General features: G+C 44.5%; 2 protein-coding genes across 3 annotated transcripts; one reads left to right on the forward strand and one right to left on the reverse strand.

Annotated features, from left to right (window-relative positions):
* Window positions 1–1,519: 1,519 nt before the first annotated feature.
* On the forward strand, window positions 1,520–19,635 carry fam184b (family with sequence similarity 184 member B). 2 transcript variants are annotated; one of them, XM_072463699.1, is made up of 18 exons: window positions 1,520–2,083; window positions 5,475–5,663; window positions 6,297–6,971; window positions 8,255–8,390; window positions 8,824–8,975; window positions 9,533–10,078; window positions 11,051–11,158; window positions 11,738–12,033; window positions 12,546–12,696; window positions 13,065–13,184; window positions 13,323–13,455; window positions 13,748–13,878; window positions 14,121–14,236; window positions 14,811–15,164; window positions 15,920–16,034; window positions 16,977–17,084; window positions 18,341–18,699; window positions 19,092–19,635. In XM_072463699.1, exons 1-18 carry the CDS (start codon window positions 1,928–1,930, stop codon window positions 19,162–19,164), a joined length of 3,918 nt encoding a protein of 1,305 aa, XP_072319800.1. In that variant the 5' UTR covers window positions 1,520–1,927; the 3' UTR covers window positions 19,165–19,635. The 2 variants fall into 2 exon arrangements, with proteins under 2 accessions (XP_072319800.1, XP_072319801.1); XM_072463700.1 differs by lacking the exon at window positions 16,977–17,084 and having other exon boundaries at window positions 1,521–2,083.
* A 382-nt stretch (window positions 19,636–20,017) lies between these two features.
* On the reverse strand, window positions 20,018–24,956 carry haspin (histone H3 associated protein kinase). Its single transcript, XM_072463632.1, has 12 exons — window positions 23,892–24,956; window positions 22,609–22,747; window positions 22,390–22,532; window positions 22,005–22,199; window positions 21,854–21,939; window positions 21,716–21,778; window positions 21,236–21,327; window positions 21,087–21,166; window positions 20,769–20,857; window positions 20,537–20,679; window positions 20,355–20,457; window positions 20,018–20,263 (listed from the first exon to the last, which is right to left on the reverse strand). The coding sequence occupies exons 1-12, from the start codon at window positions 24,954–24,956 to the stop codon at window positions 20,062–20,064; spliced, it is 2,400 nt and encodes a 799-aa protein (XP_072319733.1). The 3' UTR covers window positions 20,018–20,061.
* Between the last annotated feature and the right edge of the window lie 976 nt (window positions 24,957–25,932).

The following is a 25,932-nucleotide window of genomic DNA, read 5'->3' on the forward strand; positions in this document are numbered from 1 at the left end:
GTAACTGAAAGAATCAATAACATAAGCTCTGGGTTAATTTGACAAAACAATACCTTTTTGTGTCGTTCTTTTTCTCGATCGTGCCGCCTGTTTTCAAATTGAACTAACGCGACGGTGAACTAAATCTCGCGAGATTTGCAGCACTATCCCAAATAACCACAAGGTGCTGTGCCCTGAGAGTTGTCTGTCAGGACGCGAGTGTAGCGATTTATTTTCATATTTCACTAAAATATAATATTTTTTAATTGGTGCACGAAAGAAATTATGCAACATAAAGAGGTTTTTGTGATCTGGCTCCCATCCACCAGCCCGGTGCTGAGACGTGTATATTCACTTCTAGATTGTATTATAGTATTACAGTTGTTGGAGATCAGGAGATCAGATAACTTACAGGCACATTGTCAAATGTCAGTGTCAATGTCAAAATGTATTTATAAAGCACACCAACAACTTTAAAAAGTGCTGTACAGAAAAGTGCAATTATACATAGATACTGTCAATTAGATATACAAGTTAATAATAAAACAGAATGACTCAGCTCAGTTCGTGTCAATATGCCAGAGAGAAAGCAGTTAAAACCTTTTTCAGTCCCTTTAGTGCAAAACATGTATCGGGATACTTTGTATTCTAGATCATAATGAATGAAGTTATCTAGTCCTAATGTCTGCATGACCATAAGCTCAAAGTAGGCTATGCTAAGAAATCAGAAGCAAATCGGGCTTTGTTGATGTATAGGCCCATTCAATTATAATTTATTATTCAAAGTGGCCATACAAGTATATTATGCTTTAATGATGATGTTTTTAAAATTGGTATTTCACATAGGACCAACATCTGTAGCCTAATAGATCCTTTGACACTTTTTGTTGTCTGATATGTCGACAAAAGCGGTGCATTAAAAATAGAATGTATTGCTTATTATTCAGTCTATGTCGGCAAACATCATATTGTATATGTTAGAAATAACCTACAGTTAAACATAGCTGCTTTGTAGGCCATTAAGCGCTGAAATGTGGAAGGTTAATTACTGCATTTTAATAAGAGTGCTGTAGCACTCTGTAGGTCTATTGCTCATAGGCCTACTTTATTTAACACTTAATGCTTAAGGCTCAAGTTAGCCCTAACCCAAATTATGTGAAAACATGTTTAGTTTTTCTTTTCATCAAGCACATTATAGTGTGCAACATTCAAACTTCCTTCACTCACTTCACTCATGTTGTTCCACATGAACACAGGGCACAGGGGCCTCGGGCCAGCAAACTCTGATGCCCCCTTGTGATTGAAATGGATCCTGCACCTTTTACCTTTATGCATGCCGTTTTAATGTGACTTTAATGCCATTGTTAAATGTTGGGCTCTCTCTCATTGCCGTGGGCCTCAAAGTTGTTGCCAGGAGCCAACAGCATGTGTCCCTCATGTTCTCCAGCGTGTTGTGTAGGAGCCCCCACCTTTACGGTGATGGGCGCAGATCGCACCCATACAGCCGCGGTACTAGGGGCGGGGCCGCACTGCAGCAGTGCTCCGGTGTTGACGAGCTCTCTCCGGTAATGTTCCACCGGATACGCTCGCCCCTCGCCGCCCCTGCTACGAGACAGGTGGACTGCACGCCTTCATGCGTTAGCACTGACTGTTACAATAAAACAGCTGGGACAAGTCGGTCGGCGCGATCGCGTCCCCGATGGACTTCCAGCGTGTGACCTCCGCGAGCATCAGGCGGACCGGGGGAGAGTGGGCAAGTGGAGCGCGCGAGAGGGGCTGCACCGCCACGAAACAACCAAATGTGTTCACACACAACGCTCGAGCCGCTGTTCACAGGTGGAGGTCTGCAGACAAACGAATGAGATGCATGAAGTTGAAGTTGTTTGGACCGCGTTGATATTTTTCGTCTGATTGACTCTTGGCTCCTGGAAGTCCCCCGGAGCGCGTTATGGCTTCAGGCGCCGGTAAGGCTGCACAGCCCGCTGGTCAGGGCTCCACCGTTAACGGGACTGCGGCAGAGTTCCCGAGTATTGAGCAAGACACGGAGCAGTACGACTACCAGATGCACGGCAAAATGTGCAAGAAGATCGCCCAGCTCACCAAGGTAAGATGTGTGGCCGCGCTGTCAGTGGAGACAGGCGCGCTGTCACTGAGTGTCCCAGACTGATGGCCCCTTCCATCATCTGCCTGTAAACACGTCCAGCAGCTGCTCACGGTCCTACACCTTGGAACGTGAGCTCCACTGTCACCGGGTTATGTACGACGAAATATCTTTAGAGCAAAGGAGCATATGCAGTGAAAACATAGCTCAGGATGTAATGCGTTATTCAAATGTTACTACACGTTACTAAAAACCCGAAACATCGTTTACGTGACTGACTCGAATGAGCTGCAGATCTCTGCCAAAACCGAAGGCACCTAGCAACAGTTCAATCAATCCTGTGCTGTACACGTCTGAATATCAGACTCTAGAACATCAGACCAGCTGAAGCTCGCAGTGACTCTAGATTAACAACAACATATAGATTATGGTGTTTTTGTTTTTTTAAACTCGCACTCAGAATTATGAGCACAGCCTGCTGTTCAGGGAATGTGGGGCATATTTCTGTCTGTCTGTGTGTAGGACTGGGGCAGGTATCTGCAGTAGCTGCGCTGTCGGATACAGTAACCAATGCTATACAGGGATTCACCTTGTCCCTGTCACAATATTGCTTACAGAGGCAGGACATGACCCATCGCTTGTTGAGCAGTGACAATTACTGTTGACAGTGCAGTTTCCATCCTGCTGCTGCATGTGGAGCCAGAGGAGACCTACACGAATGTGACATGGCTGTAGGAAATCCATTGTCACCTGTCCTCTTATCCTCTCTCCAATATGTTGAGGAAATTGAGTGTAATTTCAGCTGGTGTCATTCTCCACTTCTCAGTTTAGCATTTTGATGACATCAGTCCAGAAACACCAAATATAAACGTCAGTGAAATATTAGAATCTTCTCATGTGACGTTTGGCGTAAGCATGTTTCTCGAGTGCTTGAATGTGACTCAAGATTTATTGAAGCGATGGCAGAGGAAGCAAGAAATGGGTCAGCTGTGGTAACCCTATATTTTTAATAACCCCATCTCTGAGGCCACTACTCACAAACACACTCTCACATTTAGTACGACTCCTCCAGCTCCGGCACAGCTTTTTAAAAACAATAATCAGTAAAAATGTCTATAGCAAACCCATTTTTAAAGAGAATAATTTCCTGTTGGTCTTGGTAAATACACATTGCTGGGGTCATAACATACTTTTGACCTGCTGTACATGTTTTTAGTGGTGGGGGAGACGGGAGGAAACCGAGGCCGATACGAGGAGATCGTGCAAATCCCAGAAGAACAATTAAATCAAAACTAATCTGACACCAAGCAGGTGACAACATTCGATTTGGACTCTTTAACATTAGAATAACCAGATGTGGAGCCTGGTTTCTTATTCTATCTTGTGGTCCCTTCCTGTTTAAGTCAATGCAGATTTGTAATTATACTATTTACTTTGCTCATGAAAATCATTCAGGCGTGCTTGTAAGTTTATATGTGTGACCTCACTGACGGTAGGCTATATGCTTTCCCTCACCTCCCTCCCTCCCTCCCTCCTTCCCTCGCGTCCAACTCCCGCTCTTGTGTTTGTGAGAGTGACCTGCCTCGGTTGAATGAATATTTCTAAAGATAAACTGTAGCACGTCGGAGTGTATTAGCATGGCCGAACAAACCAATGGGAGGGGAGCAGAGCTGACCATCTCCGGCCAGCTGTTGTGAATGTTCACTTGAGCTTGTTCTTGCACACTTCTGCTGCATCACAAAGGAGCGTCGTGTCGTCGGACATCTGAGCATTATTTAACTTTGCTACTTTTTATACCTATATATATCTTTATAAACATACAACACAAGGTTAAGACCACAGCATAATGAGCGTCTCGGGGCGTTTCAATTAAACGCTGCAGTTGATTTTTCAGAACGAACCAGATTTTTTACACTTTTTACACTCCAGATATGTATGTGCACCTATTATTCATTGATCAACACTTCTGTCTCACGCCTCTTCACCTCACCTCATACACACACAGAATATTAATGTCACGCTTTAACGGCCATGAAGTGATCATCGGTGGGCGCACAAAGAGGGCACACGTATAACATATGGATTACATTAAAAAGGATGATCTCGGGACAGGATTTGGGTGGCTGTTGTATGCTAGTTGCCGCGCTGATCAGACACACTTTTAAATCGGACATGGACCATTGGGAGCATAACAACCAATAAGCTCCAAATATAGGTTTAGACTGTAGACGGAAATGACAACAATTTGGAAATCTCAAACCAATAAAAACTCCTGCTTGAGTTTGTCATGGGATCACTTTTTATCACGCAGAATACTTCGTTAAATGCTTACTGTAATCCAGGACTGACAGTTAATGCTTTTATGTCAAGTTTGAACACAGCATGTCATTCATAATAGCCCCAATTTAAAAAAAGAAAAGAAAACAGAATGTCATCCAGAATACAAACAGTGACTTATTTATGCATCCTGAAGTTATGTGATGGACAGTGGACACTGACATTGGCATTGCAAGTGCACTGCAGACAGAGGGAATGTCCTGCGCTGTGCCAGATCTGTGCTGTAGACAGCGAGGCGTCTGGGTAAAATATGAGCCTGTGTGTCCCCCGCATACACTCGAGACCCCCCCCATACCACCACATTCACCTCTGTGTAAGTGAGACATGGCCATGATCAGCCCCAGCACAGGATGACTGTAGGCATAGCAAAGAGACCAAAGTGAGTGGTGGGAAAAATGTGTCTATATTTCATCATGTTAGTCACAGTCTATATGTGGAAGAGGCAAAGACAGACTTGGCACAATACGCTTTGGCTACAATGCATATTATTTAGATGAGCCCTGTTCACGGTTTCTGTGTATGAGTCAAAATGGATCAGTCCATCTGTGAGGCCATCCTTTTGAACTTTCTTTTGTTTTTTTAGGTAAAATGAATAGATGTAAAATGCGTCCAAATGAATATAAGATAAGATATTCTTTTATTGTCCACACATGGGGAAATGTTATTGTTGCAACACAGGTAGATACAGAGGAAAAGGACAGATAACTTATAGGAAGTTTAAAAAACACTCATATATACAACACATATATAATAGAACTAAAGGGTCGGATGAAACACAAATCCACTGAGAATGAAACAATACAAGGATAATGTCGAATCAATACATTCTATTGTTATTATACTCTAGAAGTAACCTTTTATTGAACCTTTTAATGTCATAACTTGCTTTAAGATATATTTTGGTGATGGTAGTCTGGAAAAATGTATCCAAAGTTGAACTGGTTGAACATGTTTTATGTGCCAATACCACCACCACATCAACAATGACCTGTCTTCTCCCTCTTGAGATGATGGAAAGGTGTAAACAGCAGTTTGTCTTCCCTTTGACAATGTGCAGGTGATTTACTCCCTGAACATGAAGAATGAGGAGCAGGAGGCCACACTGCAGGCGCTGAGTTATGCCCACCACGAGGAGCTTCACCGGGTTCTGATGGAGTCGTGTCACGAGGGGGAGGGCTCGGTGCTGCGGGTCCGCCTCCTGGAGCTGCAGGAGTGCCTGGATGAGCAGCAGCGAGTGGGAGCTCAGGTGAGGCTGACACAATTTAGTGTGTGGGCACCCGCTGCTCTCAATCCAGAGCTGTGCCGACCTGATTCAAGGGCATGTCTAGTAGTAATTTAATGTGTAACCCCCCATGGGAGCCACAAATCAATGTGACCTATAATGATCAACCTTGTTGCCTGATACTTCGCTTGGAACCTCGGGTCTAATTTACATCCAGAGCTCCTCTGGAAAGCTCCATCATGAATCATAAACAGCCACTATAGCATGTGGGAAATGGTGTAGGATTATTTCAAAATATCCAACATTTCACAATATGATTCATACAAGGATGAAAACCAACCATGTGCTATTTAATAGCACTTTTCTAGACCCCAGGAGTCGATGTTTACAACTTGCTGCATTATTTATTAACTGCCCTAAGCTGTGGCTTTTGACCTGCATAATCACATTCACATTGGCGCTGGGTGGGTTGGTGTTAGTGAGCAAATTACTCTAGCAATTAAGCTACTGAAATTATTATTATTTCTACAAAAAGGCAACAGACTTTACTACCATGTTTAGGGGAAAATATAAATTATTTTTTCAAATGTTTATTTTCTCAATTTGCTATGAAGATCTGAAGAAATGATGATTTAACATTTTCATTGTCTGTTGTAGGTGCAGGCAGACTTTGAGAGCTACCGCCTTCAGGCCGAGGAGCGTGAGCGTGAAGCAGAGGCCGAGCTGAGGAAGGAGTTTGAGGGGAAACTGCGAGCTGCAGAGGAGGCGATGCAGGACGCCCGGGTGCAGATGAGCACTTCCCAGGAGGAGAGCCTCAGACTGTGTAAAGAACTGGAGAGCATGGTCCAGCACGTCCAGGAGCTGGACACTAAATGTGAGGAGATGCAGAGAGCAGCCGAACTGGAGGAGCGACAGAGGCGAGAGGAGCAGAGACAGAAGGAGGAAGCGGAGCGGAGGAGGGAGGAAGAGCGGCGGCTAGAGGAGCGAGAGGACACTGAGCGAGTGAGAGCTCTCTTAGACCAGCTGAACGCACTGAGACAGGACAGAGAGCGCGCTGAGGAGGACAAGAGGAGAGCGCTGAAGGAGGAGAAGGACCGGTGGGAGCAGAAGTTTCAGGATCTGAACGAGGAGAAGGTGGAAATGAGGAGGAAGCTGGAGGCGGAGTGGAGAGAGGAGCGGCGGAAGTTGGAGGAGCGAGAGGAGGAGGAAAAGAAAGGGATGCACAGTGCGCTACGGGAACGCGTGAAGAGGGCGGAGGCAGAGGTGGAGGGTCAGCTGGAGAAACTGGACGAGAACAAGAGGAACACGGTGAAGCTGCAGGAGAGGATACAGGTACGCACACTCTGTAGGTTAGCTTAAAAACTGATTCATGTATTTCCGTATTTTACGACTGTTGCACAGGCCGGTCTCGGGCCGATAATGACTGTGTTGATGCAGAGGGGTTAGAGAGTCTTGCTCCATCCAAACCACGCACTGGCCTCGCTGAGTGCTATACCCACTGCCATCCGCTAATGAGTAGTCTGACCAGGATAGATCTGCTGCACCACTGCTATTACCACCTCACGCTTGAGCATTAAGATGTCCTTTGAGAAGAGCATTGAGCTGACATGAGCACACTGATAATGCGCACAGCTGGGCCAGAGAGCTCCCAACTCACCACATTTAAAGCCCTACATTTGCCAACTGCTCTCTTATTCTCTTGCTCTTATTCTCTGTCTCCCTTGTTTGACTTACTCTATTGGCTAGTTATCTAATATGCATTTGTTGTAGATGTGTTATTGCACAATATAGTGCCTAGAAGTGGGCAATATATATATATATATATATATATATATATATATATATATATATATTTTTTTTTTTTTTTTTTTTAATAATACTGGGAATGTTGTTTTGAAGATGTGAAAAATTTAAATATTGTGCATATTGTATATAGTAAAAAAAAATCTTTCAAACATGATAAGATATTAAGTGATATTTCTTAATTTTTTTGGGGTAATTTTACAGTCCATTTAAACCTCAAATAATACATTTAAAGACTAAACCAAAACCAGGACTATAGCAGGATAAAGCCAGAACTAAAGACGGGACTAAACCAGGTCTTCAACAAGGACTAAAACAGGACTAATATCATGACATGTAATATTCTTTACCAATAACTCCAAAAAAGTATCAATATTAATTTTAGGAAATATTGCCACTCTAATTGTGCTCTGTCTCTGTGACATTATTTTTAACATAATTTTTAAAACATGGATAATCTGAGTTTGTTTGTATAGGTGTTTAGAGCTACAAATTTAGGGCAATTTTGATTATATTTGAGAACTAGACATGCAGATTAGATTTCTTGTCACTCTTATAAACATTAGTTACATTTTTATCAACATTTGTAATGAATTTGTTTCATTGCATCACAAAAAACTGTATTTGTAGGTTATAAATTGTGTAGTTTCCTTCCTCCTCTAACTCTCTTTATCTGCTCTTGCATGCTTTCACCAATAAAACCTTTGCAAGTGTCTCTCAATTGAAGTCTTGCATTGTCATCATGTTGCCAAGTCCTTCCGTTTCCTTCTTTATGCTTCTTCCCACCTCTTTGCACTCATGCCCACCTTCAGAACTTGGAGGAGGAGCTCGAGCTGCACCGTAAACGCGTGTCCGAGGCGGAGGGCGTGGTGAAGCGGGCGGAGGAGGAGTTAACTGTGGCCAAGGAGAGGCTGCTGCTCCAGGAGGACGAGTTGCAGAGCAGGGCAGGTAGCCTACAACCCCCCCCCCCCCCCCCCCCCCCCCCCCCCCCCCCCCACGCGCCCGTGCCCGCATGCTGCCTCACCCTCCGCTTATTGCAAGTCTCTCTGAACTCGGCGTTTAGCTCGGTTCATGTTCATCATCCACCCTGACTCAGCGTTAATTAAGATCGCGCCTCACGCCTCATTATAAAAAATACAGCCAGAAAAAAAAAAAGCCTCAGACGCACATAATTCATCTTCCACAAAGCCGAGCGTTTCCATCACACTGTCATCAGTCCCAGTCAGCAAAACGCCTGGATTCGTTATTTACTGCAGAGATGGTTTTGTCTCGATTCACAGTTCCTCTGCCCGTAGTCCATTCTGTGCCTATTATGCATAAAGACTCCTGCCCGAATGCCCGTGTGTTTACTGTGCGACCGTCTGCATATTTGCTGTGCCAGAGGAGTTGCTGAACCGCGGGGGCTGCGAGGTGTGTGTGTGCACGGAGGTGGATGAACTCCGGAGTCAGGTGAGCCGACTGCAGAGCCGCAACCGAGAGCTGGAGTTACAGAGCAGCGGCAGGAACAGTGACCACGCCCGTCAGATACGTCAGGTAACAGCTCGTACATCTAAGTATAAGTAATGCGTATGTTTAAACACCTAATTTGAAATATATATGTTGTTGGATTTCCGGCAATAACACAGTTCTTATCGGTTATCTACCAAAACATGCATTTAACGTTTGGAAAATCTGTAATGTTTAACTTAAAATATTGCAGCTTGTATTTGGCCACCCAATGATATGCACTGTAACTCACAAAACATCTGAAAATAATGTATGTGGATTTTTTATTATGGTGCCCACTGCCCAGACCTGAATTCTGAACTGGGATCTTGTAGTGGATCTTTTGCTTCCTTCAAATCTTCTCTCACTTTCTCCCCTAATGCCTCCAGTGCTGTTTTTATCAATACATCTTAAGACATAAAATGTATTTGTTCATATCCAAGCAAAGATCAAACTAAAATTTCACTAACCCTGCATTTGTCCACGGTCCAGATACAATTGGTGTAACATGTAAAAGAATTCAAATTGCATCCAAATGCTTTTTGTAAAACTAGGCAGTTTCCCAAGTACAACCTACTGCTAAATCTGTTAATCTCTCTGTCTAGCACGCCGAAGCCTTGTCCAGCCTGCGCTCTGAGATGGTGCGAGCCCAGACGGAGGAGCTGCGGCGCATACAAAAGCACGCCGACGATGAAAGGGACAAACTGCAGACGGAGATACAGCGAGAACGCGAGGCCTTGCAAATGGAACGCGAACAGGAGAAGAACCAGTTCGAGAAGGAGCTCGTCAGACTGCGCCGGGAACGCGAGGAGGACCGCGAGCAGCAGAGGAGGGACATAGAGGACCTGAGGGAGCGGCTGCGGCGGGAGAAGGAGGAGGAGATGGACAGACAGAGGAAGGAGCTGGACGTGGAGAGGGTGAGGGTGCGGTCCCAGCTGGACAAAAGTATGGAGCAGGTGGACGCGGAGAGAGCCGGAGTGCATCAGAAGCTGGAGGAGGAAAAGAAGAGGCTGGCGGAGAAGGCGGAGGAGGACAGGAAGAGGCTGAAGGAGCAGGTGAGGAAGGCCATCGAGGAGGTGATGAGGAGACACGCCGCCGAACTCAACGGCGTCCAAGAGGCTCTGAGCTCCGAGAAGAAGACCAATCAGGAGGTGGGTTATACAGCTGAAATATTGATTGATTGGTTCATTTTGAGCTCATGACAGTTAATTAACAACAGTTACAGGATTTGCTGCATGAAGGAATATATCTTATTTATATGATCCTGTAAAAGAACACAACAAGAACTTAGAGTGTCAGACGTGTGTACATAAATACTACAACTACACCTCTACAGTGATTTGACAAAACAATTATTGATATTGTAATATATTGAAAAAGCTCTCAATATAAAATATAATATACAGCATTTTATTTAGAATTTTCACATCTTTATGATTGTCATGCTTTGGTACTGCGGAGTTACTAATCGTGATGCTAATGTCACATGAATGTAAATGTATATGCTCATTTTACTTCCTTCATTTTGACCGTAAAAGTGTTTGGTTTAGAAGTCGGGGTATTACACAGCTTTGTTGCAGTTCAAACCACTGAATATTTTATAATTTCATCACATTCACTTTGTTTATCTGGTGTTGCAAAATGTCTGACATGTTTCCAGCCTGGATGCTTTCTTTCAGTCGTCATTCATCTCTCGGCTTAATTACTTTAGCTGCAGCGCGTGTGGGTTTAATGACTGTGTGTACAACCGCTGCGTTATGTCTGCTTTCATCCCGTCACATGGCTGTGGCACTAATGTTCTCTCTGTGAGCCACGCGTCTCCCTCAAAGCAAACTGTTGAGCACGCCCGCGAACACCATTTCACCAAACTGATCTGCTCAATCTCGTTATTCAGTTTGACTTGCGCACTAAGGCTAAAAGACCGTTAATGAATAATTTGAATATGCAGTGTTAATGTAGAGATGTTATCGCGTAATTGCTTCGCCTTTAAGCCTGGTTGTATGCACTTCTTTGTGACTGCCTATTAATTAAGCAGGGTGATAAGAAGATGATAGGTGGGATGAATTAACCAGCCAAAGGGCACGGTTTTGATGGTGATTATTTTTGATTAATATTCCTGAAAGGTCTGTGCGCGTTTGGATGAAGAGAGGAGGAAGAGCGAGGAGCTCTGCAGTGGGCTGGAGAAGGAGTTGGACGAGCTCAGGATGAAACTCAAGGACACAACAGCCGAGGTGAGCGAAAAACAGACATGACTGACTGCCATATGGTCTGCAAAATGGAAAGTACGCTCATTTATGGAACCTTTGGACTTGTGTTTGATCAAATAAGCAGAAAATCCATATTCCTTGTGGGATTGCTGTGTCGTGGGCAGAGCGTTTGCCTCACTGCATGTCATGAAAGTCCTCGGTGTTACCGTCCAACATGGGGTTTTGTTTGTGGAGTTGTGTATTCCAAACTCGCCTATGATACCTAAATCATGCATAGCCACACGTACAAATGAATGTCAAGTCTCTGGTTGTGGAACCCATTGCTCCTGACTTCATGTAATGGCATTGGTTGGAGGGTCAAATGTATACATGGTGTATATTCCCTGATGTGAGATGTGTGAGATATTAAAATAACTCAAACTTCATGTTTATTTAGGCAGCTAGATTTATCTTTTATATACAGTATTTGTACCCAAATGTCCACAGCCGACTAAACTTATCACTATACATGAGAAAACTGTAAGTTTGACCACAAAACCAGATGATTAAAACAATAATGTATTTTTAAAAGCCTCTCATGTTTGTGTTTGTCCTTGCCTGTAGATAAGTAGACTAGAGGCCGTCCTCCAGCACCAGGAGAAGAAGGAGAAAGCGCCGGATGTCTTGCCCACATGTGGATCGCGGTGCTCCCACATGGCCGAGGAGCTCCACCAGACCCGCTCCAAACTGGCTCGAATCCAGGAGGAGGCGGAGAGGCAGCGGGACAGACAGCAGCGGGAGATCACCACCCTGAAGGCAGACAAGCACCGACTGGAGGAGAAGGTGCTGGAGCAGAGCAGACTCAACACGGAGAGGAGCCTCTTAGAGCAGAACCAGCGCCTGACCGAGGACCGCATCAGGTACAAGCGCTGATGGAGGCTAAATCTGGTCACAAGGTTGTCTCCCTGCACAGGACAGTATATACAGTACAGTATGAACCTAAATCACAATATGCACAGTTTCTTAATCTACTGTAGGCTATACAATAACTAATAATATAATTTACAATATCTACAAAACAGAGGGTAAGAAACACTCTTTAAATAAATTCTTTAAATCATCACTTTCTCGCCCTCTCTAGCTCATAATTTACCTGTCCCCAAATAATATTGATTGCAAACTTATTTCATATATTGCCTAACATGCCCACAAAATACACTGTAATACATTGTTTTATTAAAGTCTGAAGTATCAATGGGCACAAAGAGCTCACACACCTCCCCCTTCGGATTGTAAGAGCCTGTTTTTTATGTAATTCAAATGTGTTAGGAATATGCAATATGCTGCGACTGCTCTCTGATCTTTACATAGCACTGTAAAAGTGAATTTATATATATAGAGAGAGAGTTTTTTACCGCGTTTACTGTTTCAGGGTAGAGTGCGAGGATCGACTGAGAGCAGAGTTCAGGATTGAGATGAACGCTGCCGTGGCGGAGACGGAGCAGAGGTGGCAAACTCAGGAGCAGGACATGCAGAGCCACATCGAGGACCTGGAGGCGCAAGTGAAAGAGCTGCAGGCACAAGTAAGCGCTGCACGTCGCTGTAGTATTTCATCTTTTGCACAACAACCTGACGATACAACCGCTATTCATCTGGTGGTTTTGTAAAGTACTCAGTGACTCAGCTTTGGTTTGCAGTGATTGTTTGTCTGCGCATTCATCGTGATCCCCCATTCGTCCAGTACCAAAGCTTTTATCTAGTGCATTGTCCAACCTAAGCCATATAGTTGCAGATTGGACTCCAGCTCCCAACATCATCAATCCGTGTTTTGAAGCCATAATAATAAAGACCGCGGTTCACTCATTGCCGACGTGTACGTTTTGGGGACATCTTCAGTCCTCGCGGCATGTTAAAAACGTCAGATCGATCCCTCCGCTTACACCGTCCACAGATGGAGAAAAAGAAAGCTGGTTCTGGAGATGATTGCCACCTAAACCCTGAGATCGACAAGCTCCGAAAGGAGGTCCAAGACACCAAGGAGATAAACAAGAAACTGAGAGAGCTTCTGCAGGTACACGCCCACACCGTCTTACGAAAGGTTTGCCATGTGGTCGATAATTCGTCAGCTTTGATAAGGGCGACGAAAGACAACGTGCCCGCGCCCTCTCGACACCTTCACATGTGGACGTGTCGTTTCTGTGCGTTGAAGGAACCCCAGAGCCAGTCGTTGGCCGAGGAGCGACACAATCATGCCATGGCACTGCAGACGCTGGAGAGGAAGGCGAAAGAAGATGTTCTGTCTGAGAGGAACCGGCTACAAACAATGCACCACTTGGAACTAGGTAACGCGCGCTCCGACATGCGCACGCATAGCGACCATTCACGATACAATTGTCACATAAGCAACCGCATAAATGAGCTTTGGCGGCCGCAGCGACTAATGAGCTCCCAAACACACAGCGATACACATCTAGATTCAGGCAAGTCACCAGCGAAGTTGCTATTGCCATGGATACACTTCACCATGGCAACAGCAGAATGGTACCTGGCTGTAACAGTAGACGGAATTGATTTGGATTTATTTATTTATTTATGTCCTCGTTTTTTTCTCTGCGAACGCTCGTGTGATGTCAGATAAGCAGCGGGCAGAACTGACCCAACAGCACACGGAGTGGAGCAGGCAGATGACCCAGAGACACATGCAGCAGATCGAGGACCTCCAGGCCCAACTACAAGCACACACCCAGATGATGGCGCTGCAGCAGGTGACGAATGCGTCTCCCAGTCGTCCGCACGCGTATCCTTGTCAATAAAGCACGTCTCTGTCCACAAAACCCAGCCCTGATATTATTATTCATTTCATGTAATCCTCAGTAGCACTGGGCTCAAGCCAACAGACGGTGCTGCATAATTAAGCAGAGTGGAGACGGGATCTGGACTGCAGGATTTTAGCTCTGAGGACTGACTGTGCACTGTATGTGGTTCTCATGTGGTTTTGTGTGTGAAGGACCTAAAGCAGCAGAACCAGTACCAGGTGTTTGAAAGGCAGCTGGACGAGAGCCGCTGCGCCGTGCTGGAACTGCAGAGGGAGAATGCAACACTTAAGAGGCAGCTCAAGGAAAAGTAAGAATGCTTTTGTTGCTACACCTATGGCCCACTTGGTTGTCTACTTACCAGTTATTATTAAATGTCCATCACATTATTAGTATGAATTGTAACGCTTATTGTTGGATTAATATGACACAATATAACAAAATTAGACATGTTAAATTGCCCTCTTATTCACAGCTCATTTCATATAAAATAATTCCATGTCATTACGTCGATTTTATTTTAAATTTTAGTATACTGATTTGTGTGACAAGAGTTGCGCCACAAAAATACTTAATTTTTATTTCATTTAAAAAAAAAAAAAGCCTGTAAACCAGAAAACTAACAAGCCAGTTTAAATGCTTACTTTTTGATTAAATATTGTGAACAAATACATTAAATATTGTCAATACATTATATATTGTGAATACATTATATATTGTGAATACATTATATATTGTGAATACATTAAATATTGTAAATACATTAAATATTGTGAATACATTAAATATTGTGAATACATTTTATATTGTGAACAAATACTATTTATTATTATGTCTTATGAGTGGAATGCAGTCACCCATGTACATATGTGTGCTCCTATCAGGACTGCACGTGAACGGCATGAAGTGGAGAAGGAGGATGACGGCGCCAAAATGGACAAAAAGCGAGACGCTCAGCTGGAAGAGGAGGCCCAGCGCCTGAAGGAGGAGGTAGAAAAGCTGCGTGTGGAGATGGAGAAGCTGGAGGAGTCTCAGAAGCACTGGGAGGAGCGCAAGGACGAAGATCTGAAGGACGAGGAGGTGGACGAGGAGAAGAGGAGAGCGCGCGAAGAGGAGAGGAGGAAGGAGGAGGTGGAGGAGATCAGGCGAGAGCACAAGAGGGAGCTGCAGAGTTTGGCATCGGAGTACAGCAGCGCCCAGTCACACCTGCAGGCGCGCATCGTGGCCTTAGAGAACGAGTGAGTGAAGACCAGACTCAGCTCTTGAACGGTTCTTGTGGTAGAGCGTTTAGCACTGATCTGAAGGTTGGCGGTGCGAGCCCTGCTTAAAGGAGACATGTTGTATTGTTCATCGGAAACCACAATGTTGATCTAAATCCACTTGATAATAGAACTGGTCCATTGACTTCCTGTTCAAAACTGATAAGCCTCCATTTTATTGTAACAAGCAGCAAGTTGTCATTTAAATGATAATTTATGACAATTCTCAATTTTTCAACAACAATCGCAACTAAATACGGGGATGTGCGTAGAGAAAGAAAGCAGTTCAGTACATTTTCTGCAGGTACAGGAGCATTTTTTTTTTCAATTGAAGTACCCGTTTGAAAATGTTCTGTAAAAAGTAATTCCCATGTATTTTGATCCTTATTTAAGAGTCGGTAGTACTGCTCTAGATAAGGATAAAGTGTTGATTTTCAGTCAGAGGCAACTGCATCAATACCTCAATCATCCATCCATCCATCCATTTTCTACCGCTTGTTCCCTTTCGGGGTCGCGGGTGACTGGAGCCTATCCCAGTGACTTCGGGCCTTAGGCGGGGTACACCCTGGACAGTGGCCAACTTGTCGCAGAATACCTCAATCATGTCATTTTTATTTATATATTTTTGTTTACTCTAAGCCAATTTGAAGTCAAAACCTTCAGGCATGATGTCCTCATAAATGTGCTTAAAAACATCAATGGGCTCTAACTGTTTGATTCTTTGGATTTTCCAGGCTGCGTGAGCGGGAGGAGCGGTGCAGGGGCAGACAGAGTCGATGTGAGGATTTGCAGTTGGGACGACTTCAGGAGAGGCTGACAGAGAGGGACCAGCTCATTAAACGATTAGTGGTGAGAAAAGAATACACACCTCCAACAAGCTTCGCCAAAAGCGTCACTCATCTCATCACTCTGGCAGTCCCGTAAATCCACCTCCATCCCTCACTGAGCCCACTGCACAGTCACACAGGAATGTAAAACCAACTGAGCCAAATGGCACCATGAAATAATAGAACCTGAAAGCCTTAACTAAAGAAGAAAACTGTCCTCTGCCCTTTAATGATGCTGACATGCAGATATTTAGTTTAGTATGCAATGATCTACACAGCCTAGAAGCTTATGAATATATTAATATTAAATCTAAATATTATAGTCCTTAAAGGTGGAATGGACGATTTTTTTCAGCAAATTTTTGATCATATTTCCTCATGGCGTGGATAAATCATTTGTCCTGCCACGTATCAATCATAAAACGCACCTATCGCTCACCTGCAGCCGCGTCAGGCTCGTCCCCACGTTTCCGCGTGCCTAAGCGCATGGATCTATCATAATATAGTTCCCTCAGTGTACAGGGCAAAATGAAGACGGAGAAAGACTGTTCGAGCTGACGCAGAAGTGCGCATGCGCAGAAGTGCGCATGCGCGTTCTCAAATCGCCGAAAAATCGTCAATTGCGCCTTTAATATCAAAATATTTGTCATGCCATAACTTAATTCAGCAGTGCAAAACGTGTCAGTGTTTTAGAAGTTTAACTAAATAGCATTTATTAATAATGAATAATTAGTTTATTTTGCTTATACCCATCTTAAAAAGCAAACTGGCTTCCTAATGTTTTCAAAAATCTTTTTGACACACAAGTACAGGCAGTTTTTGCATCCTGTGCCAAATGCCTGTGCCTGCCATCTGTGCGGCATGAGGGAGCTTAGCAAACAAGTACAGCCTCAAGACCTCCGTCAATACAACAACTGTGAATAAGGCCTTTTGAAAAGTCCTTCTTCATCCTCCTTGCCTCCAGGAAGAGAGGCATCAGCTGCAGCTCCACCCTCCTCCTGTTACCGGGGACAACAGCCCTGGGCAGCGTGACGGCATGTCCCGCCCTGGAAGCGTCACACCAACCATGAGGGTATGATGGTCTGTTTGGATCATCCACTAACGGCATGTGTTGTGGAGTGAGGGCCTTGAGACACTGGGAACTCAGCATGTAACTGGAAAACTCCACTAGTGTGTCAACATTTCTGACCCAAGATTCAGTTGTAGTCATCTGGACAGTGTCTGGACACAGTGTCCACTACAACAGAATCATTTGCTACTATGGAACTCCCGGATGAATGAGGGATTACACCGACTTATTTCTGAATTAAGACTTGATTGCAATAATTAGTTCTATACCATACATATAAAAACACTGCATTTCTTGCTAATATTAATGTGGGGCTGTGACCTGATGAACACATGATTAAAAATGTGCATTAATTTGACTGCATAATTATTTTCAGATTTGGGCAAGTGATCTGGGACCAGCTGGCATTATGCTACAAAATGACAAAACTAATTGCACGAAGAACACTTAAAACTATTTAAATATAATTAGGAAAGTTAAAATACTCATTTGTGGGACCTCATTTCTATCTCTGACAACAATCTGCATTGTAATGGTGTCATTACAATCATTTCATTTTCTTTAATTTATTGAACCAAATAAACTACAACCAACACATGCACATGCATTTCAGCAACGTTCATTACCAACAAGCTTCATTGACCTCCAAGTTGTCGTAACTTCATAAAGCATTCTTAAAATACCAATTATGTTGTATTCTTGTGTGCATTTACTGACAGACAGATTGGCAAATGATGTATATATTTATAAATGGGGGTGCATGGTGGCAGAGCAGTTGGAGCTCTCGCCTCCCAATAAGGAGATCATGGGTTTGAATCCCAGGCCAGACCAACATCACATGATCTCCCTGGGTGGTCTAAATGTCCTTCCTGTGTTACCGTGGGTTCTCTGGCTTCCTCCCACCCTCCAAACATGAGCAAGTCTGTGTGTTAACCCTGCAATATTAGATTATATAAGATTTACTTCCATCCAGTGTTGCATTCTTTTTCTCGTATTGATGATGTGAGTGACCACTGCACAAAGCCTCACTGGAGTTCAGATCTGTAGTACATTCGTTTCTGCTTCTCCTCAGATGTTCTCTCTGCTTGATGCTAATGATTTGACCCTTCTCAAACACATCTTTTCCATGACCACGGGATTTGTCTTTCCGTATGGTTGTTTTGGAAATGAGAAGTGGTTTAAATATTGTGTTGCAGCTGAAAGGCACTGTATATAAACTACATACATATATAACATTTGACTGTGTTTTCTGTTGTCAGCGGAAGAATGTGGAATCCCCTCGTGTCACCAGCACGTCCAGCTGCAGTTACGACCAAAGCATCTTCCACTCCTCGTCTTCCACCTCGTCTTCCCACCACCCGAACTTCTCCTCCACCCTGCCCCACGCGTCCTCGCACCCCCAGACGTCCCCCCACTACTCCACGTCCTCTCTCCCACACAAGCACACCTCGCCAGGCCAGCATTCCTCTCCGTCCATGCCGCGCTCCCCCAGGTCGCGCTCCTCCTGCATCCCTGCCACCCCAGCGCCCACAGCGCCCCTCCCGGTGTGCCCTTCATCGCAGACGGGCATCCGCTACGTGTCCCCCTCGTGCCTCGATCCACACCTACAATCAATCAGGTACGGCCAACGGTCACTGCACATAAAATAGAACAAAGAGCCAAAGCATTACAGGTGGAGAAACTGTTAAATGTATTACACTTGTATTATCCACCTGACTCAAAACTACCTCCTACTCCTGCTCCTCCTACTCCTGCTCCTTCTACTCCTGCTCCTTCTACTTCTGCTCCTCCCACTCCTGCTCCTCCTACTTCTGCTCCTTCCACTCCTGCTCCTCCTACTTCTTCTACTCCTGCTCCTTCCACTCCTGTTCCTGCTCCTTCTACTTGTAGTTTGTGACTGCCTAATAGATTGTGTACTTTTATTTTTGTTATATAATGAATAACCGGAAGATGATTTACTGGGGAGATGTATCACAATTAAAAGATGCCATTTTCTGTTTTGTTTCCTAGGGGTCCGTACCTGGAGCCCAGAGGCACTGAGGGGCTAAAACAGGAGTGGTACACCAAATACTTCTCCTTCTGAGCACAAATGCACACAAACGTAGCTGCAAATTCCATTTAATCATATGCAGTCCATTGCTTCTTGTAAACATCCATTCGCTTCCTACATCCGAATGAAATGGTTTGAGTCAGACAAGCACAGACAACTATGGACTCATCACCAGCAAGGCCATCTCTGACATTGCCTCTAAGCTCAACCAAAAAGTGCTTCTCCAACACATGCCTGACCTCTCCTCGAGTCATGAGCTTGTCGGACATCCTTTGTATAGTTCATGGCTTTTTAAAAAAAGTTGTCTTCCTTTTTTAAATGGCTGATTTCTTCATACAATCGCGGGCTTTGTTTTTACTTTTCATGCACAGACTATTATTCACGGCATAATCAAGATCCTTGTTATATGAAACACGCAACCGACCATAACAAAATGAAGCTTGTTTTGATGCAAAATGTATAATAATCTTGATGTACTAATAAATCAAATATTTAGTTTTTCTGTGTTTTGTTAATTATGTCAGAAACAGTCCAAAATAATGATATTTATTGCTTTGGTTCAGTCAAAAAAAGTGAGTCACACCTTTTAGATGTTTTCTCTAGGTTACAAACGCCATAATCAACCAAATAAAATAGTAAAATGTTCAACTGTTGTGACGAGCTTCCAAGAAAGTCAATTAAGTGAGTTAGTTTGAAACGCATTATTGAATTTGGACATGTAGTCTCCTTTACCTTCAAAATATGTTTGTAGAGAACTCAAGACAAACTAAGAAATACACAGGACTGTTTTAATAAACCTTTCTATACTTATACCAATACCATTTAGAGTGGTCAAAGGAGTGGCCGACCTTCATAGTTGTCATTATGTTACAGAGGAATCCATAATGTGTTGTTTATCACTTTGTCCACTCTCAAACTGCTACAGTCAGTTTACTGAAACAGCGGGCTGTGCTGGAGCACCTCTGTGGCAGAACTGAACTGGAGGACGTTGTCATAGAAACCGGTCAGCTCGCTTCGCATGTCCTTGTTACGCTTCCCTCTGGATCCACAGTATTTCATGTCCAGCAGCTTGGAGCAGAGGTAGTGCAGCCACAGGACGTTTGAATGGGGATTATAGCTACTCCACTCATTACTATGCAAGCAAACGACAGTGAAAATGTACTACATTAGTTTAGGAATAAACAGTCAAACCAATACTTCTTATAGACACTTGAAGCACGAACCTGTTCTCTTGTCTCATAATTCTGTAGATATCAAACTGGTAATCCCCCTGACCCATAAAAAGCTCCTCGTCGTTGGAAATGTCACAGGACACAGTGAGTTCATCTAAAAACAGAAGAAGAAAATGTGGCTCAGGCTTTGGGGAGAGAAACAGCCTTAAAGAGCAGACGGAAACCTTTCTGACCAATTTCCAGTCTGGAGAGAGAATAGTCGATGATGCGAACAAGCACTCCTTTGGTCTCCAAAGAGAGCACTGCGCCATTCAGACTGAACTCTGTGGTCTTCTGCTTAGTTACTTTGACCAGCACGTTTCCCCAGTGTAGGTCCCTGAGCCCCACAACACAAGCAAAAATAACAATTATTAAAGCATGATTGTGTGTGGAGAATAAAAACCCTGTCCAATGTTTCACTTTCACCTGTGCTCAAAATGCAGCTCCTGTTCGGCCACAGCCAGGGCAGCAGTGACCTGATGAAGAATGCTTTTGGCAACTGTGATCGACGGCAACTTAAAAAGAACAAATGACAAATGTGCATTCAGTGTAATAGTCTATATGGTATGTGCACACGCCCGTCTACTTCGAGCCTAGAAATTAAATTACTAAAACATTATTATCTATATTATTTAACACTTTCATTGCTCCAGTCCCAAACGTGCATATTCAAAAAGGTTGTAATACTACATAAACATGAAGATGATAAGGTTTTTCCATCACATAAATATATAAAGCACTTACCGTCCCACTGCTGTTCTCTAGGTCAGTGCCTCCAAACTCAAACTCCAGAATAATGAAGAGCTGCTCGTTTTCAAAGAAATCTAGAGAGAATATGAAAGTGCATTAACATGAACTGATTTAGTCATGTAATTGTAATTTTATTTTCTAACCTGGCCTGTCATTCTCAGAGCCTTTTTGTTTGTCAAACTTATCCCATGCATTGAGGAACTCTGTGGGGTATCCGCCCTTTACACAGTGGAGACTAGAAAAACAATAACGAGTTTAAAAATACATATTAAAGGTGCTCTATGTAACTTTTGTGGTGAAGGGTCTGCCACCCGCTCGTCTCCATGCAGATTGTATTGCTTTACTTGGAATGGTCCGCAGTGTGGCATTAAACATTTATTCAATGACAGTGTTTTTATTGCTAATGGGCAAACAAGCATTCTTACTGTGAGCCACTTTGACAGATTTAACCTGTAACTTGGCCTGGTGGCATCACCTGCATGTCTCCATGGCGATAAGGGTAATTCCATACTGTGGAACATTCTAGGCAAAGCAATACAATCTCCAAGACGACAAGCCAGTGGTGGACACATCACCAGAAGAGTTACATAGTGCACCTTTAAATACATTTCAATAACACTTACTCTCTGAGGCCTATAAAGCCACTGGTCTGATTCTTCTCCTTCTCTTTCAAACAGCTCAGCTCCCTGTGGAAAAAAAAACATAATAGTGAACATCTAATCTTTAAAATCACCTTAAAATAATCTTCAATTATCACTTACTTAGAGATAATAATTTCATGCAAAATTTCTCCAAAGGTCTTCTGTTCCTCTCCATTCACCTTCTCACTGCCCTCTAGTGGTATAACCTTGTCAAGACAGAAGGCACTCAGCTCGCGGCTCCTCTAAACACTCAATAAGCTCATGATCTCACTTTGAGGGCCACAATCTCCCCGCCAGGCTTTCCACTCGTCGTAGAGAAGACCTCTCCGAAGGTGCCCTCCCCTATTTTGACGCACTGCTTCATGCGCGGCGGCTGAAGACACTCGCCCCAGGCCAGAGGACGCTGCTGCCCACACTCCGTGTACACCTTCTCTGCATCGGACAGCTCATCAACGTCAAACGCAAGCTGAAATATAGACGGAAATGACAAAAGATACAAGTTCAAACGGATCTTGTGTCACCAAAACCAAGTTATTGTTAAAAAGTACATGCCTATTAACATTAGAAATACTATGAGTAACTATGTCGGTGTAATCCCTCATTCGTCCAGGCGTGTTCCATAGTAGAAGTATGAGTAACTATGACACTGTATTTACCGGAGACTCGTGGGTCATCCGCTGTGACCGCAGACGTTTGGGGAGAGGTGTACGAAATGGAGTGCCAAAAAGATCCTGGCTTAGGTCTGCCTCAGCCATCCTTGAAGGCCGGCCGGGCCCAGGAGTCTTCGGGGTGAGCATTACTTGTGAAAAATAAATAAAGAGTTACACGAGTTACACGCTACAAATATTTCCGCTGCCGTGCGTCGTCTGCAGTACCTTTGCGGTGAACGGAGAGCGCGGCTTTGAGGCGGCTCCACGTCTGCGTATGAGGAGTTAATTCAGCCAAAAGAGAAGAGAAGTTGAGGTTGTGGCCTTTGACTGGAGTAGAGAAGGCCATATTTACATCGGTCAGCTTCTGAAATGAAATTACATCAAAACATTTACACTCGCAGCAGGGTTGACACTAGGGCTGTGCTCAATATATCAATATAGTCATATAAAGTGGCGGACTTCTTGGCGATACCTGTATCGATACAGAGATGCGTATTGTGATACTCGTGACACAACATGAAGTCATTAGAAATAACAGTTACACTTTTGAACCTACAGAGAGCTGCATAAAGGCTGAATCTGAGGAGCTGAACATGCGACTTCATCAGAAAGTTGTGTTCTAAGTGTATTGAGGACAATGTGAACATGAAATCTTGTCATCCACTTAAAAAGGTTGAATGGACGATTTTTTTTGGAGTCTTATTTCCTCGTGGTGTGGACTACCGATTAGTTCTGCCACATATCAATCATAAAACGCACCTACCATCTGCAGCCTCGTGCGGCTCGTCCCTACGAGAGCAGCACGTTTCAGCGTGTCTAAGAGCATTGATCTATCATAATATAGTTTCCCTCAGTGTACGGGACAAAATTAGGACGGAGATAGAAGAGAAAGTTCGAGCTGACTCATAAGAGACGGAAATCTACGGGACACGAGAGATGCGCTCCGTTGCGCTAATAAACAAACGCACGTGTGTGTTGTATCAGTCCGCACGGGGGAGTGGCATGTGCACTTCCACCTGCGTTCTCAAATCGCCAAAAAATCGTCCATTGCGCCTTTAAGGCAGGGGTGTCCAAACTTTTTTCACCAAGGGAAATTTTGTATTTGACGTAATTGCGATGAGCCTCCACACCTTTAATTAGACCTAGAATATTAATATTAGGTTGGTATAACATCAAAATGCCTGAATTCTCCAAATTTCACAGTAAAAAGTACAACTTTTTGTTGTTTGGGCCAACATAGCAGGAAGCTGGAGGGACAACAAAAATGGGTCTGAGGGCCGCATTTGGCCCCCAGGCCCTAGTTTGGACATGCCTGACTTGAGGGATATCGGTGAATCTGGAGGCGTATCGTATCAAGTTACGTGTATCGGGATTTGTACTGCATCGTGAGGTACTAGGCAATACCCAGCCCTAGTTGATACACAAGTGCATTCACTAAATTTAGAGTGACCTATTGACCTTCTACGATGCCTACAGGAATAACAGAAGTGTTTTGACAGTTGTCTCACCGCTGGCACGTTGTGTTGACTCGGGATCAGTTCATTGATGCTGCAGTCAATCGTCCTCGTGCCTCCCCTTTGTCCAAACGTGCTCGTGAACGCGTCTCGACTCTTCCAGCGGCTCACGCTTAGGCCGCTGACGCAAGCCTTCCTGGTCGTTCCGGGTCGGTGAGTGGATGTTCTGCCCTTCTTCTCTTTGGACTCCGCAGATCTCCTTTTGCCTTTGTCGCCGTTGCCGCTGGACTTCTTTGGGACCTCCTTCTCCGAGACCGTCCCGTCATTGGAACGAGCCGATGTCCTCTTCCTGCGCGTTCCCACACTGGTCACTTTGTCACTAGCTGTGGATCCCGTCTCTTCACTAACCAAGTCACACACGCTTCTGTCTGACCCCGTGTTCGCCTGCAACTCATCTTTAATATCTGTAATTGACATTTTCTTGATCTTAACAAAAGGTTTTCCATCTAGGCATTTCTCCTTCAGCTCAGTCGCAAGTGCAGCCGCCTCAGTGTGTGGCTCATTTTCACAGAGTTCTGCTTCAGACATCAGTTGCTGCTCGGGACTTAAGCGTGGCAGCTTTACGAGTTCGACGGAGCATTCCCTAGACAGACACTTGCTCTTTATTATTGAGGACAACTCTATCAAGTCGACCACATCGGTGCAGCCGTTTGTGGATGCACCGAAGAGATCTGTGGTAGACGTGTGCTCGGACGGCGTGCGGTCATCCAACACTGAAGGCTTTCCGCATTGACCGTCACCAACAAACGTATGGTCGGGTACAGGAGACTTCAGGACATCGCCGCTGTCGAGCTCTGAATCCTTAACGTGGTCCGAGTTGGAGCTTGTAGCTGCAGAAAGCGAAGGCTCTTTTCCACTAGAACTACAGACGGACTCCAAATCCCCCAAACACGAAGAATAGGCGGTGGCGCTAAACAGCTGAACCAAGTCTTCGATTCTTTCCAGGCGCACGGTACAAAGCTGGGTCAGGCATTTCGCCCTCAGAAAATCGGCGAGCCAATCGATTTCCCCCGAGGCCGATGTGAAGTAGCTGCTTACGTCATCGTCTATGGTGATCATGCTGGGCAGACCCGACTGGCCCTCTTCACACTGGCTTCGGGCGGACTCGCCGGGGCTCGTTTTGCCGTGAGGGCCCTTTGCGTCGGCGGCGAGAACACTGTCGGACGCCCCTTCGTGATGACCCCCTGAACGTTTCCGTAACTGGCCAAGAGTGGCAGCTGAGGCTCGACGGGGTGAGGCATGTTGTGGAGAGCCGGTGTGGAGAGCGGGGACAATACGACTCACGGAGATCGACGCGGGGCTAGAGATCGGCTTGAAACGCTCGAGCTTTGACCTTTTGTTCAACGGAGCGGTTGAAGGCGTGGAGCAGAAGATGGGTTTCCGTGAGCATGGCCCGAGGATGTGTTCCACCGACTCATTGAGGGAAATCTCTCGATGCGGGATCGTGGCAAAGCTCCCGAGCACAGCCGCATTCACGGAACTGTCCGCACTCGATTCAAGGACAACTGGAGGGCCGGTTCTCTTTGAGGGACAATTATTCTGACCGGCAGCTCTCAACGGCCCAAACTCGTCAGAGGAATTGAGAATTACGAACGGAGAATTGGACGAAATGGCACATCTCCTACGAGTAACAAAGCGTCCCGCAGATGGAAGATGAACACTGACCAAAACAAAAAAGAAGTGTTAATTGAAAATAACCTGACACAAATAAACGCACAAAATGTGTTCAGTACTTACAGCGAGTCCTTTTGAACTGTACGGTACTCGAGCACGTTTCTTGTTCTTTCTTTAGTTAATGAATCCTTCTCTCTTACAATAGAGCCTGCCATAGAACCACTGAATAACGAATAAAAGAGAAAATAACTTTATAATAAGTACGTTTTTTTTTTTATAAATCCACACGTTTTGTCAGGTGAATTACCTGCTCTGGTGGGGATCAGGTGGACACTTGTTTTCATCACTGTGTTGATCTGCATTGCTGGACTTCTTTCTCCTGCAACAAAGCCTTCATCAGCTGCGATGTGACTGTATTTGT

Source organism: Eucyclogobius newberryi, unplaced genomic scaffold, assembly GCF_026437365.1.
Source record: "Eucyclogobius newberryi isolate DKJ021-1_F unplaced genomic scaffold, fEucNew1.0.hap1 SCAF_4, whole genome shotgun sequence".
Classification (NCBI taxonomy): Eukaryota; Metazoa; Chordata; class Actinopteri; order Gobiiformes; family Gobiidae; genus Eucyclogobius; species Eucyclogobius newberryi.

Coding starts and splice junctions, on each gene's coding strand:
- haspin (XM_072463632.1), bottom strand. CDS start 24,956: ATGATCACCATAGACGATGACGTAAGCAGCTACTTCACATCGGCCTCG. Junction 22,748..23,891: donor GTCAACACAACGTGCCAGCG/GTGAGACAACTG, acceptor ATTTCATTTCAG/AAGCTGACCGATGTAAATAT. Junction 22,533..22,608: donor GCTCTCCGTTCACCGCAAAG/GTACTGCAGACG, acceptor ATTTTTCACAAG/TAATGCTCACCCCGAAGACT.
- fam184b (XM_072463699.1), top strand. CDS start 1,928: ATGGCTTCAGGCGCCGGTAAGGCTGCACAGCCCGCTGGTCAGGGCTCC. Junction 8,391..8,823: donor CGAGTTGCAGAGCAGGGCAG/GTAGCCTACAAC, acceptor TTGCTGTGCCAG/AGGAGTTGCTGAACCGCGGG. Junction 10,079..11,050: donor AGAAGAAGACCAATCAGGAG/GTGGGTTATACA, acceptor TATTCCTGAAAG/GTCTGTGCGCGTTTGGATGA.